Source organism: Sinohyriopsis cumingii, chromosome 2, assembly GCF_028554795.1.
Source record: "Sinohyriopsis cumingii isolate HCF-2022 chromosome 2, ASM2855479v2, whole genome shotgun sequence".
NCBI lineage: Eukaryota > Metazoa > Mollusca > Bivalvia > Unionida > Unionidae > Sinohyriopsis > Sinohyriopsis cumingii.
The window spans coordinates 158684786-158698058 of NC_142962.1; the positions used below are offsets into that span (position 1 = coordinate 158684786).

Genomic DNA, 13273 nt, shown 5'->3' on the forward strand with positions numbered 1-13273 from the left:
TTTTTTCCTATTGCCTTACTAGCATCTTCAATAAATTTAATAAGCATTTTAACTTTCTTTTTCTGTTATTGGTTTTGGTTCTTCACCAAAAGCGCCTTTAAGTAGAGTATGTGGAGGTTGAGCAGCTAGCAGGAAGATCTCTTAAAATCTTTTTTGTCTGTTTGGTTCTTTTTGCTATTTTTTTTAGTTTGCTCGGCAGTTTGTTTTATTGCCGTAAGAAGCTTTACAGTAGCTTCTGCAACTCTTTCAGTAACCTTTGTAATAGATTTAAAATTCGTTCTTTATTTTCTGCATATTCAACTTGTGCTTCTTGTTGTTCCTGCAGTTTTTGTTTAATAGCATCACGAACAGGGAGATATCTTCTAATCGCTTCTAATCTTTCTCGAGCTAATCTGCTTGTGTATTATTCTATTATTGATATATTAATGATTTAATTACTCATACATTTATAGAAGCAGAGGCGGTGCGACCTCAGTGAAACGTCCGGCGGGTAAACAAAACGTATATACAAATTTAGAAAAAAAGACACGAACGACAAATATAAAGTAACAAAAAAAAAAAAAAAAAAACAACCTAACCCAATTAGACGAACTCTCGGTACGTTAGAGGCTTCGGTTTGGCGTTATTGACCTTATTTATTTCGTTTTCGTAGGAAGTTTTATTTTTTTTTTTAAAATGACGTTCTTGAAAAATGTATGTTCACCTCCTTTGATGCTAAAGACTGTCACTAGCAGCAGAAGAGTCGACTGCCCCTTACTCCGTTTCAAGGATGTGTGCAAAAGAAGTGCAGGCCGAGGACCGAGGCACCTGGAGACAGACGGTCAGTAAGGGCATAGCAATCGTAGATGTGAGGAGAGGCCAGCTGGCGGCAGAGAAACGTGAGAGAAAGAAGAGCGCGGAAGCAACCACAGCAACTCAGACTTCCCAGTACGTCTGCACCACAAGAGTCGGACGTTTTATCAATAAAGAACGGCGAAATCTCTGACAACATGAAATCATCTTATCAATAATATAAATGTGTTCATTTATATTACGGATAAGGTGATTTCATGTTGTCAGAGATGTCGCCGTACTTTATTGATGAAACGGCAGACTCCTGTGGTCTGCACCAACTGCAACAGGGACTGTCACTCGCGCATAGGCCTGCACAGCCACAGCAGACGTTGCCAAAAGCCTGGTCCTACATGTAAGACATAGCACGTTTATTTTTTTTAGGTGCTTGACGCCCACAACATAAATATCAGCGTCAAGTCTTACATGTAGGACTACCAAAACCCCAAAGACAGACGACTACTCCAAGGGCGCTACTCGCATGGTCTTTCGAGTCTGAGCCGCAAATGATTACAGCTTTATTAAAATTAGGCGCAGTACGAAGTCCACATTATTATTTTATTATTATTATTATTATTATTATTGTTGTTGTTGTTGTTGTTGTTGTTATTGTTATTATTATTATAACTATTGACGCGACTTTCATTTTCCATGGGTAAACGTTGAGCAATCCGAATGATCAGACCGCTTTTGAAGATGGACATAGGACACAATTAATTTTACTATATGTTATCTACATTGGTTTCTCAGTACTGACCTTTCCACTGTGTGACAATCAATACAAATCATATGCTAATCTAAACTACCTTCAAAGATGACTTCACGGTGAAGTTCTCGTCAAAGGTTGACCTGCTCTTTTTTTAGATGCTGAACTGTCAACACATCACCATGTACACAGAACACACATTTCACTTCCGGAGCATCACCAAGGCCTTATTACTCACTGTGCACTGTCGCCGAAATACACACATACAACAACACCCTGAGCTCATATTATGAAGAATAAACAGTTACCTTTAAATCCCTACCAAAAATGCATAAATAAAACTCTTCTATCACCACCAAAATGAGAGAGGAAAAAATGTTCTAAAAATAGACTAGAACTACATTCGTGGGTACTGAACTGGAAGTATTAATTGTGAACTGATTCCTGACAGGGTTAGACAATTTCACCTCCATGGATAAAACTTCCATCCATGATCAAATCAATGTCTCTTAAATGCTGCTGCAAAGTTTTAAGGACTTTCATCCATGAATAGGACAGATACAGGCTTTTAGCTGACACCACTGTAACACAGACACAACTCAATTCCAAATGGCCGAATTTCAAAAATGCACAAAACTTAAAGTTTAATTGTGATTTTGCTAATCAAGATAAACACTTCAAATAAACTGTAATTAGTTTTTAGTTCTAACACCAATCTGGAAATTACTAGAAATTAAACTAGACTGTTTAACTTTCTTAGAAAATTCAATTTTAAAAAATCATACATATTTTGATATGAAAATTTAAATTTAACTTAAATTTTAATGAAATTTTAAAACCTGAAGTTGACAAATTTTGTTCTATGGCAAAGTCTCTCCAATCCTTTGTCATAAACATCAATGGTTTTCCTTATCAGGTGTGAAGCAATTAAACCAAAGCTTGTCAATGAAAGGTAACACCTGAAATCTGGTAGCATCTAAATACGCAAGCTAGGTCTAACCAAGTACATGACATCATTTCCACCCATGAAGGGGAGGAGTCTTCAGATGTCAGGCTTCCAGTAGTATTGAAGAGTTGGTGAAGTTCTCTGAAACCAAGCTAGCATGCCTTCTCCTAACTATATAAGTGAGAGAGAGAGGATGATTCTTGTATTTTACATGCAGTTATCGTAACTGAAACCATGAAAGGGTACAAGAAGAGGAAGACAACTTTTTTTAAACCTGGATATATTCCACATAACAAAGGAGTCACATATCTGACTGATAATACTCTACCAAGTTCCAGTGCTGCATCTGTTCCAGTGACAAGAAGAATGGATGCAGACAAGTTCTCTCTCACAGCAGTGACAAAGCCGACAAATGGGGGTCTCAAGTCAGTTCAGGCACCAGACTGTAATGGCACACCTGGGACTGCAAACATTCTACAACCATCATCCAAAGCAAAACTGGACCTGAAAGAGACAAATTTGAATGAGCATGATGGGACACGTATGATCTGTATGAAAAAAAATGTTGAAATGTGGAATGATATCATTCATCGCCATGGCAATCAAGTCAACATATGTGGTAGACCAGAGTTCCAAATTGCTAATGAAATAAAATGGGGACTTGCTTGGAAGCATACTATGATGTGTAAAAACTGCAGCTTTAAGTCACCAGAGTATAAGTTGTATGATGAGATAAAAACAAATAAACCTGGGCCAAATCCTGCTGCTGTAAATATGATGTTTCAAGCTGGATTACAAGATACACCAATGGGCAACACCAGGGCTAGATACTTGCTTGCAGCCACTGACATTCCGCCACCTAGCAGAACATCTATGCAAAGGGCCTCCAACCTTGTAGGCAAAGCAACTGTGGAGCTGAATGAAATGGACATGACAGAGAAGCTGAAACTAGTCAGACAAGTTAATGTTATGCGTGGTGTTCAGCATCCTGAGCAAATAAATGTTGCTTTTGATGCGAGATACAATGCCATTAGCTTTGGACATGAAAAGAAACCTGGTCAAAGTTCATCACAAGCTGTTGGAATTGCCTGCGAAACTGTTACAGAGAAGCAATACATTGTGGGAACTACAATAGAAAACAAGCTGTGTTGGACTGGAGCATGGCTGAAGGGAAAAGGTTTTGATGTGAAATGTCCAGGAGGCCATGTTGACTGCACAGCAAATCTGTCACCAGTTGCACCACATTCAGAGTATGAAATGGCAAGAGAAATGGGACAAAAATTTGTTCTGCAAGAGATTCTCATCAGACATGCAACAACAGATGGAGATGCACAGGCTGCTGCTGGCTTCCAAAATGCTTATACCATTCTGCATCCAATGTGGAAAGTAGAAAGACTGTCGGATCCCATCCATTTGGGTCGTTTACAGTTCAAACGGTGTAATTCTGCAATATTTAGTGAAAACATGTTTCCAGGAATAAGAACAAGAGAAGGAAAAAGGCTCAAACAGAAAATTTTCAGCCAAGACATTAAAGCACGTTGCGGTTTAATCTTCAAACAAATGATGGAGGACAATAGTGGTGATGTTAAAAAAATTAAATGTCAACTTCCCCAAGTATTGGATGCCACTCTGCGCTGTTATTCAGGGGACTGCTCCAAATGCCGGCATTATTCAAAGGTCTGTGGGGGAGGAAGTACTAACAGCTGGTGGATGCGATCAGCATACCTGGGCCCTCATCAAATGACTCATCTCAACATGACAGAAAATGATAAGAACATCCTGCTAGAAGTTCTGAAAATGAAACTCTCCTGTGATGTTGTAGAAAGATTGCGACTGAACACAAACACACAGAAATGTGAGGCAGTGAACAGATCAATCAGTGTTTCATTACCTAAGAATGTGAACTATTCCAGAAACTTTGAGGCAAGAGTGCATTCAACAATACACAGACTCAATAACAGCCTGGGATCATCACTGAAAAAAAAAGTGACACACTTGGGAGGTAAACTTTCAACAAGGACTCTGAGATCACTGGAGACAATGGATAAAGACTGCACTTACCAGCAGTTGTATCAAAAGCATCCCAAAACCAGGAAACGTATTCTAACAAGACGAGGAAATATGATACAGGCCCATCTGAGGTACAGGACACAGCAAGGCAATAGGAAGTCTGACTACTGCAAAGGACTGCTAGATACCAAGGGCGATCACTCCTATGCAAAGGTTTAGCAGGAGCCAATGGACACTGCAGACAGAAAAAGTTATCTTAATTCCATGTGCAAAATGAAAGCGCTCAAATACACCATGAATAACACATTGTACAGAAGGGAAAACTGTAGTGGGGAAATCCGTAGGTAACACAACGCATGTTATGTGCAGTTGTGTTACTTACTACCACCTGATGAGACCTATGGAGAGGTCGAAACAGTTTTCTCTGAATATGAAGACACAAATAAAGAAATTAAAAAGCAAAATAAATAAAGATTAAAAAAATCAAAATTAAAATAACATGACATGACAAGACATGACTTACTAGACTAGCTGAATGAATGAATGAATGAATGAATGAATGAATGAATGAATGAATAAAAGGAACGAAAGAAGGAAGGAAGGAAGGAAGGAAGGAAGGAATGTATTTAAGAAAGCACTGTCATACCAGCATGGTTTACTAAAATAAAGACCACACTCTTTCCTTTCTCCTTGTTACTCAACACATACATACATCCATCCATCCATCCATCCATCCATCCATCCTTCCTTCCTTCCATCCATGCCAGACATACATTGATATGGATGTGGGTGGGTGTAAAGGATATATCATGATACCTGAATTTATTCCATATTACAATTTCAACTTTAACATGCAGTCAGGATAGTCACCATGGCCAATGCAATGACCATAACCTTTGCAATCCTGTCTATTATTATTAATGGAATGACGCTCTAGAACCAGATGATCCACATTCACACACAGACTATTATGGCATAAATGGGATGCATCTAGCTCCTTTGGTATAGTCAGACTTCTCAACTTCACCATCAGTGCCAGTCTGTGAACATGTTTTTTCTTCCACGTGTTTGTTGTGGGATCCTTATATGACAATAGGCCATATAATCCATTGGCTGTTACATTTCCTGTCCATATTTTACAAACACTATTATGTGCTATTACAGAATTCAATGAAATTTTTGCTGACAGGCTTTCAAAAAAATCCTCCATTGCAACTTCAATATGGTGTAGGAATACATTGCTGCTAATAATAATGAGTGTCATCTCCAACAGATACCATTTCTGTGAATTTATAGGGAATTTTTTTTTTTTAATTTTTAAATTTTTTAAAATTAATTTTAAAAAAAAATTAATTAATTTTTTAAAATTTTAATTATATTTTCGGATTGCTACAGTCAATATACACAAGGTGTGAAAATCTCATGTGTCTATCATTAATAATAAAAATATTATAGCAATTTAAAGTTGAATCAATGCTTCCCTGACAGGACATAGGACACAATTAATTTTACTATATGTTATCTACATTGGTTTCTCAGTACTGACCTTTCCACTGTGTGACAATCAATACAAATCATATGCTAATCTAAACTACCTTCAAAGATGACTTCACGGTGAAGTTCTCGTCAAAGGTTGACCTGCTCTTTTTTTAGATGCTGAACTGTCAACACATCACCATGTACACAGAACACACATTTCACTTCCGGAGCATCACCAAGGCCTTATTACTCACTGTGCACTGTCGCCGAAATACACACATACAACAACACCCTGAGCTCATATTATGAAGAATAAACAGTTACCTTTAAATCCCTACCAAAAATGCATAAATAAAACTCTTCTATCACCACCAAAATGAGAGAGGAAAAAATGTTCTAAAAATAGACTAGAACTACATTCGTGGGTACTGAACTGGAAGTATTAATTGTGAACTGATTCCAGATGTAAATAAAAATTTTTTATAGAGCTGTCCCAAATTGGATGTATACCAGTCTATCTGGGAAAAACCTGAAAAATTCCGCCAAGGTAACAGTGCTTAGATTGAAAGTGTTGATTACTTTTTCAGTAGTGTGTATAAGGTGGTGAAGAAATCAGGATATTTTCGTTACACTTTCAATGTATATTAATTTGAACTAATCAGCATGTTAATTTAACTCTAATTATCATAGTTATTCGTTACTTTTAACTTCACTACCCGGCCAAAAAAATTTACAGTGGTAAGTCCGGCTCCGGTCCCTCGTACCCCGCTTTCGGTCTTAAAAATTCTTATCCTGTACAGTTGAGGATTATTTAATCCCTTTAAACCAGGCAAATTTCAGAACCATCAGCGCAAACTTTTTTTTTTCAAATTGGAAAATACAAGTCGTTAACAGCGAGAGCAAGGTTAAAGAAATGTTACTTTTTGTAGACTGGGAACCCTTAATAATGGCAATTAATAAGCAAAGTGGTCAGCTATATACTACCATTTCACATATTACTTAATTGGCTGACAATAGCTAGTGTGATGTGTTTGAAGATTGGAAGATAGCATTGGGTCAGCCCATTGTGCTAATTTGCATAGGTAAAGATCATAAAGTTGAACAACCCATTGTAGGTAAATCTTTGAGATGTTAAACCCTATTAGAACAACAACAACAAAACATTAATTCCATTGTCAGAATAGTGCTCAGATGTGATTAATTTTGTAAGGCGATTCAGAAAACAATTAGCTATCAGCAAAGCCCAGTGAAAATAAGAATTGATTGACAGAGTTTTACTTGTGAAGCTCTCCAGCAAAGTGGAGGGGTGAGGCATTTAATATTTTGCACATACTGCAAGCAAAATATCAACATAAATAATTCCTGTGTGTAAATGTCTGTCAAAATAGGAGCACCACCTATACTCAGCATCAAAATATCAATATAAATAATTCCTGTGTGTAAATGTCTGTCAGAATAGGAGCACCACCTATACTCAGCATATTCAACAAGCTGAATTGAACATTCAGATTAGATCTCGCTATTATCATAATCTAGTTAAAATTCTGTTAATTGACCTATGCTTTTGAGGATGATTTTAGCCATGAAATAGATTGATTGAAAGACAATAATAAGCACGCACTTGTGCTTGCACTGTTGATTTGTTTGATTATCCTGGATGTCTTGAGGCAAGAAAACTGCAAAGCCCCCATTCAGTTTGAAAATATTATTCCTCCCCCACCCCCCAATGAAATAGTGAGTGCCAGATATTATGGATATTCATTTTTCTATAAAAACAAGCATATCTCGTGACCAGACTGCATCAGATACAATATTGACTATGCTAATGTTACTGTTGTCCAGAACAACTTTGTTCTCACCAATTTTTGCTCAGAGAATCCAGCAGAGAATTGGAACACCATTACCATCCAGTCTCTAGTGAGTATAATGATGAACACTTATGACAATTGCATTACCATCAACCCCTCTGTTGAACTGTTAAAAATAACAAAGACTGTATGAAATTATGCATATATTTTGCCATCCAATGGATTTTAAAGACAGAAATTTGGTGTATGTTTTTATTTAATGTCGGTGTGCGTGTGATTATGAGTGTTTGCACACCTGTATGGTGATATTTGATAATACTTAAACTATCAGCTATTTTTATCTTGGTAAGTGTATTAAATGCTTTGAACAAGACAGACATGTTTTTTTCTTTTATTAAGATCTGAATTTGCAATCATTTTCTTAAGGCTTATATGAAAAGATAGCTTATTCTCAATTGGATGACATCACTTATTTTGGTCACATGACAGACACTGACCCCACTTGTGACTTCAAAAGACACTTTTTGAGTCTCAACAGGCCCCCAATACTGTCTGGGAATATGGCAAGTATGGTTAAGCCATTTTACAGTAGATGAGTAGCAGGGACATTTTTGTGAGCTTTCATACAGCATGGACCCACGTGAAGGGCTATAGGAACTGCTGCCTGTGGTGAGCTTAGTAACAAGCACTGACAAAATTACACAACTGAGGCCTGTGCCAGCAGAGTGGGGGATGGAGCTGCTTGTTGGTTGACATATGAGTGCTGCAAGATTGTTACGATGTGGCACTGGATTTAAGTACATATATTTTGTGGCACCCACTCACTGCGTGCATTTCTATCATCTTTTGCAATACTTTAGTGAGCTAAAATAATGAGCCTTCAAGGCCAGCTCAGCAGATAATGTAATTTTCATTGTGAATATTGTCAGTAACAACCATAGACTTAATTGACATGTGAACAATATGCTGACTGCATCACTAGACATAAAAAGGAAATTACTCACCAGTGCTCACAACTTATGCTTTTTCAAGCATTTGTGCAAGCACTTATTTTTTAAAGTCATTTCTTGATTGTTTGTTTGGCTTTTTTTAAGTAAAGTGTAATTTATTTAGATAAAACATGCATTATTTTATTGTTGGCTCTTTTGCTTGATCAACATTAAAAAACAAAACAGGAGGAGAACTCTTTCAATAATTGATAGCATTCTCAGTTTATCAGGTTAATGGTTTACAATAATCTTCAACAGCAACCAACTCCTACAAAATTGTATCTGTTTTTTGGACCTAATAAGAGTTAATGATGTTAAATTACCAACCAATTAGAAAGGACACATTGTAATGGGCTGGAAATCTTGACATTTTGTAGCGATAACTGTGCCAAACATGTTTTTTAAAAACATTTTGTGGATGGTTTCACTTTAGTTGTATTCACAATTTGTTAAACTACAAAACACTGTAGTCCAAAGTTTGAAGCACTTCTTTGATGAGTGAATAACACCAACAGATATAAAATAATACTGATTCTCAGATAAAGTTGCCGGTTCAATTATTGATTGCTGATGTGCTAGAATTTAGATCTACATGAATAAATCTATTAACAAACTTGAAGAGCAAACACTAGATGAACAGATTCCCCACTGTACCATCAGTTTTAAATAACAAACTTCTGTTTCTGTGCCACAAAACTAAAACCAACCATAAAACGAATTCAACAGCAATTCTATAATATGACAGTAAGTTTGTTGAAGACTTTTGAGAAATGAAGAATATATCCATATCAACTCTTCACAGAGTGCCTTTGTTATCCATATCAGCTCTTCACAGAGTGCCTGTTATCCATAGCAACTCTCCACAGAGTGCCTTTGTTATCCATGTTAAGTCTTCATAGAGTGCCTTTGTTATCCATATCAACTCTTCACAGAGTGCCTTTGTTATCCATATCACCTCTTCACAGTGTCTGTTATCCATATCAACTCTTCACTGAGTGCCTTTGTTATCCATATCAACTCTTCACTGAGTGCCTTTGTTATCCATATCAACTCTTCATAGAGTGCCTTTGTTATCCATATTAACTCTTTATAGAGTGCCTATCCATATCAACTCTTCACAGAGTGCCTTTGTTATCCATATCAACTCTTTACAGAGTGCCTTTGTTATCCATATCAACTCTTCACAGAGTGCCTTTGTTCTCATTCTTTGCATGGCCAGATGTTGTTGTTGGACTGATTCTGTTTGACCTTTTGGCACTTAAGCTGCTGATGACCATATTTAAAAAATCTGTTGTTGTGGAGACAGATTTATTGACCTATCTGTTACTCACAAAGTTATTATGGAGACAGATTGATCTGTATGTTACTAATTACAAAGTTGCAATGGAAACATATTTATTGCTCTATCTAATACTCACAAAGTTGTTACTGAGACAGATTTATTTGATCTATCTGTTACTTATGAAGTCTCACTGGTATCAAGTCATTTTACAGATTTCCAAAATTTGATTCAAATTGTAGTATCAAAAAAAGTTCTGCATTAAAGCTTTTGAAAGTTAGGAACACTAATTTTACAGACAAGCATTCACATGTAGGTGAGACATTATATTTATTACATACTTAAAACATGTTGTGCAGATGTACAAATATTGCTTTTCAGACTATTGTATGAATTTGCATTGCACTTTTCTATGGACACATTTGTCAAGTTTTGCACTGATGGGGTTAAATGTTCGCTACAAATTGGATTTCAGGTTTCGGTGAGTTATGATGGGCACAATAGTGCATGAGGAATGCTTATGAATAATGCATGAGAAATGCTTATGAATAATGCATGAGGAATGCTTATGAATAACTACATGTATGTTAACAGCCATTGCATATTGCTTAGGAAGAGAGTGTGTTCATTTGGAAATAAAATCAAGAAACAGATTCTTGACAGAAGTGTCTCACTTTGCATGCTAGATGCTGCCATAATTCATTAATAATTTACAGTTTGAGCTAATTGTTTTATTAATGTGTTGTTTTATAGGTCATATTTTGTGTGAAATTGATGATCTTTGCATATGGAATAAAGTTATTATTATTATTATTATTATTATTATAGTAATCACTGTTAATTTCATTTTCATATAAAAGACATCTTTCTATAAATTAATCCCTGTTATTAACTTAAATATACAAGAAATTATCCCATTGATTAATCCATTATTAAATTCACTTACAGATTAAGGACTTGTTTCCTTAGGTTAATCTCTGAACACTCTTAGTTTCACTTACATATATAAGACATCTGATTGATTAATCCCTTTTATTAATTTCACTTGATATAAATGATATCTTTTCAAAGATTATTTCGTTATTAACTTCACTTATAGATAAAATTACATCTTCCCGTAGACTAACCCTGTTTTTTTAGTTTCATTGTGCATGTATCCTAACCACGTTCTTAATTTAATTCTTTGAAACTTCCCACAGACTAATTCCGCTTATTAATTTCATTTATATGTAAAGGACACCTGTCCATGAAAGACACAATTGTTTGGTAGTATGAACATTCTTAACCATAATAATTTATCAAAATTATTTTTTATTGTATTATTTTCATCATACAAGTTAATCTCTCATATAAAAAGCAGACTGGTTATGTAATATTTTCATCATACAAGTTAACCTCTCATATAAAAAGTGGACTGGTCATGTATTATTTTCATCATACAAGTTAATCTCTCATATAAAAAGCAGACTGGTTATGTAATATTTTCATCATAAAAGTTAACCTCTCATATAAAAAGCTGGACTGGTCATGAGCATTCAGAATTTATACTTTGAAACTATCCTTGATATAATACAGAAAATATGGTGGATTATTATTAGATCTTCAATCTTTCAGTAGAAACTGATGAGTGATCATGAAATTTGTACCAATTCCCAATACGACCATCAAGGCTTTCTGTCTGTGCATTCAAACAGGCCCAGCCCTAGGACAAGGCGAATAAGGCAACTGCCTTGGGCCCTGCTCTTTCAGGAGATCAACTCCGCAGTGCAATGTTTTTGCTTGGGGCCCTGGTTATCGCTTTTGCTGCCTTGGGCCCTGCATGCTGCCTTGGGCCCCGCACATCCTAGGGCTGGGCCTGCATTCAAGGCATATCTTGGAGAACCACAGATTTTCACATGAGCTGTCATTTTGGTAATTTCTGACTGTAACCAAATTATTACTTCGTCTGTAGCAGATTGTGTTATTCTATTACAAACAGACTGTAACCAGATTGTTTCTTCTATTGCAGATTGTGTTATTCTGTTACAAACACTGACAGTAACCAGTTTATAACTTGAATGCAGATTGTATTATTCTATTACAAACAGACTGTAACCAGTTTGCAACTTCTTCTATTGCAGGTTTTGTTATTCTGATACAACACTAAAAAGAAGTACAGTAATGAAGAATGGCTGAACACATCTACGACTTCAAGCATAAGCAACGTGGACTTGCGGTGGTCATTGTCAATAAAACATTTAACCATTTAGCAGAACGCCGTGGTGCAGATAAAGACCTGATCAGTATGAAGACACTGTTTAAAAAATTGGACTTCCGAGTGAAAGCATATAAAGATCTCAGTAGGGATAAAATGATGGAAAAACTGGAAAAAGGTAATCCTATTCACTTTTAGGTAACTTGTATGAATTTATTTAAAATTATTCAGTATATTGCTTCATATTATATATTTGTGTTTTTTAAAATAAAATATCTTAATATAAAGTTTAAATTGGTGCTCCATAGTCTTCATCCAATTCCTGATAATTTCTGTAATAAACATCTCATAAGTTATATAGGATATCTTGAAAACTTAATGACCAGGTGTACAAGATATTTGGTAAATGTGAGAAATAACTGATATATTTTATAAGACATGTAGGCCTGCCAGTCATTAGAACTTTGCTATAGGGCTTACTGAAATGACTCAAATGATAGGCTTGATAAACAGTAGGAAAAAATATGGAAATATGATCATTGTGTTCAAATCTGGGTGTTGACTTCACAATGTTTTGGTTGTGATCCAGGTTTTCAAATTAAATTCAGTGAATGTGGTCAAGGAACCAGACTACGTTTACAGGAGGTTATTTAGATGCTATAATCTGCCCATGTTATTTATGCAAAATGCCTGCTTGATTAAACTTGTATTTTTACCGTATTACAATGGCTGGAAACTGCAACAAACAAAAATCCATTGAAGGTTAAGGGGAAAATCCTTAAATAGTCCAAACATCACAGAAGTGTAAAACAATATTCAGATATTTTGCCATACTTTGAAGAAAGCAGGAAATGTGGCAGTTGCATTTATTAGGTATGTCCTGTCTATTTTGAATATTGCTCATGGTGGGAAAGATGACTATTAAGTTAAGGCATCTAGCAAGACATTATTTACCTGTGGGGTGGGGTGGAAATTCAATTTCTGAAATTGAACTGAAAGTCATTTTGGCAGAAGTGTACTTTATCATAGAC

General features: G+C 35.8%; 1 protein-coding gene and 1 long non-coding RNA gene across 5 annotated transcripts in view; one reads left to right on the plus strand and one right to left on the minus strand.

Annotated features, from left to right (window-relative positions):
* The first annotated feature begins 1020 nt into the window (after nt 1-1020).
* The window catches only part of LOC149806193 (caspase-3-like), a 45774-nt gene continuing 33521 nt past the window's right edge, over nt 1021-13273 (plus strand). Inside the window, exons 1-2 of one of the 4 annotated variants that reach the window (XM_089951108.1) lie at nt 1021-1186; nt 12169-12420. In XM_089951108.1, coding sequence (XP_089807234.1) covers nt 12216-12420 — 205 coding nt within the window. In that variant the 5' untranslated portion in view covers nt 1021-1186; nt 12169-12215. Of the gene's footprint in view, nt 1187-6466; nt 6520-6851; nt 7890-8255; nt 8578-12168; nt 12421-13273 lie in introns of those variants that run through there. The other 3 variants (XM_089951106.1, XM_089951109.1, XM_089951107.1) reach the window with 3 other exon arrangements.
* Nucleotides 2808-9139, minus strand: LOC149806194 (uncharacterized). The gene is made up of 3 exons (XR_016414655.1): nt 9093-9139; nt 4545-4696; nt 2808-2987 (listed from the first exon to the last, which is right to left on the minus strand). It is a non-coding gene; the product is annotated as an uncharacterized LOC149806194 (long non-coding RNA).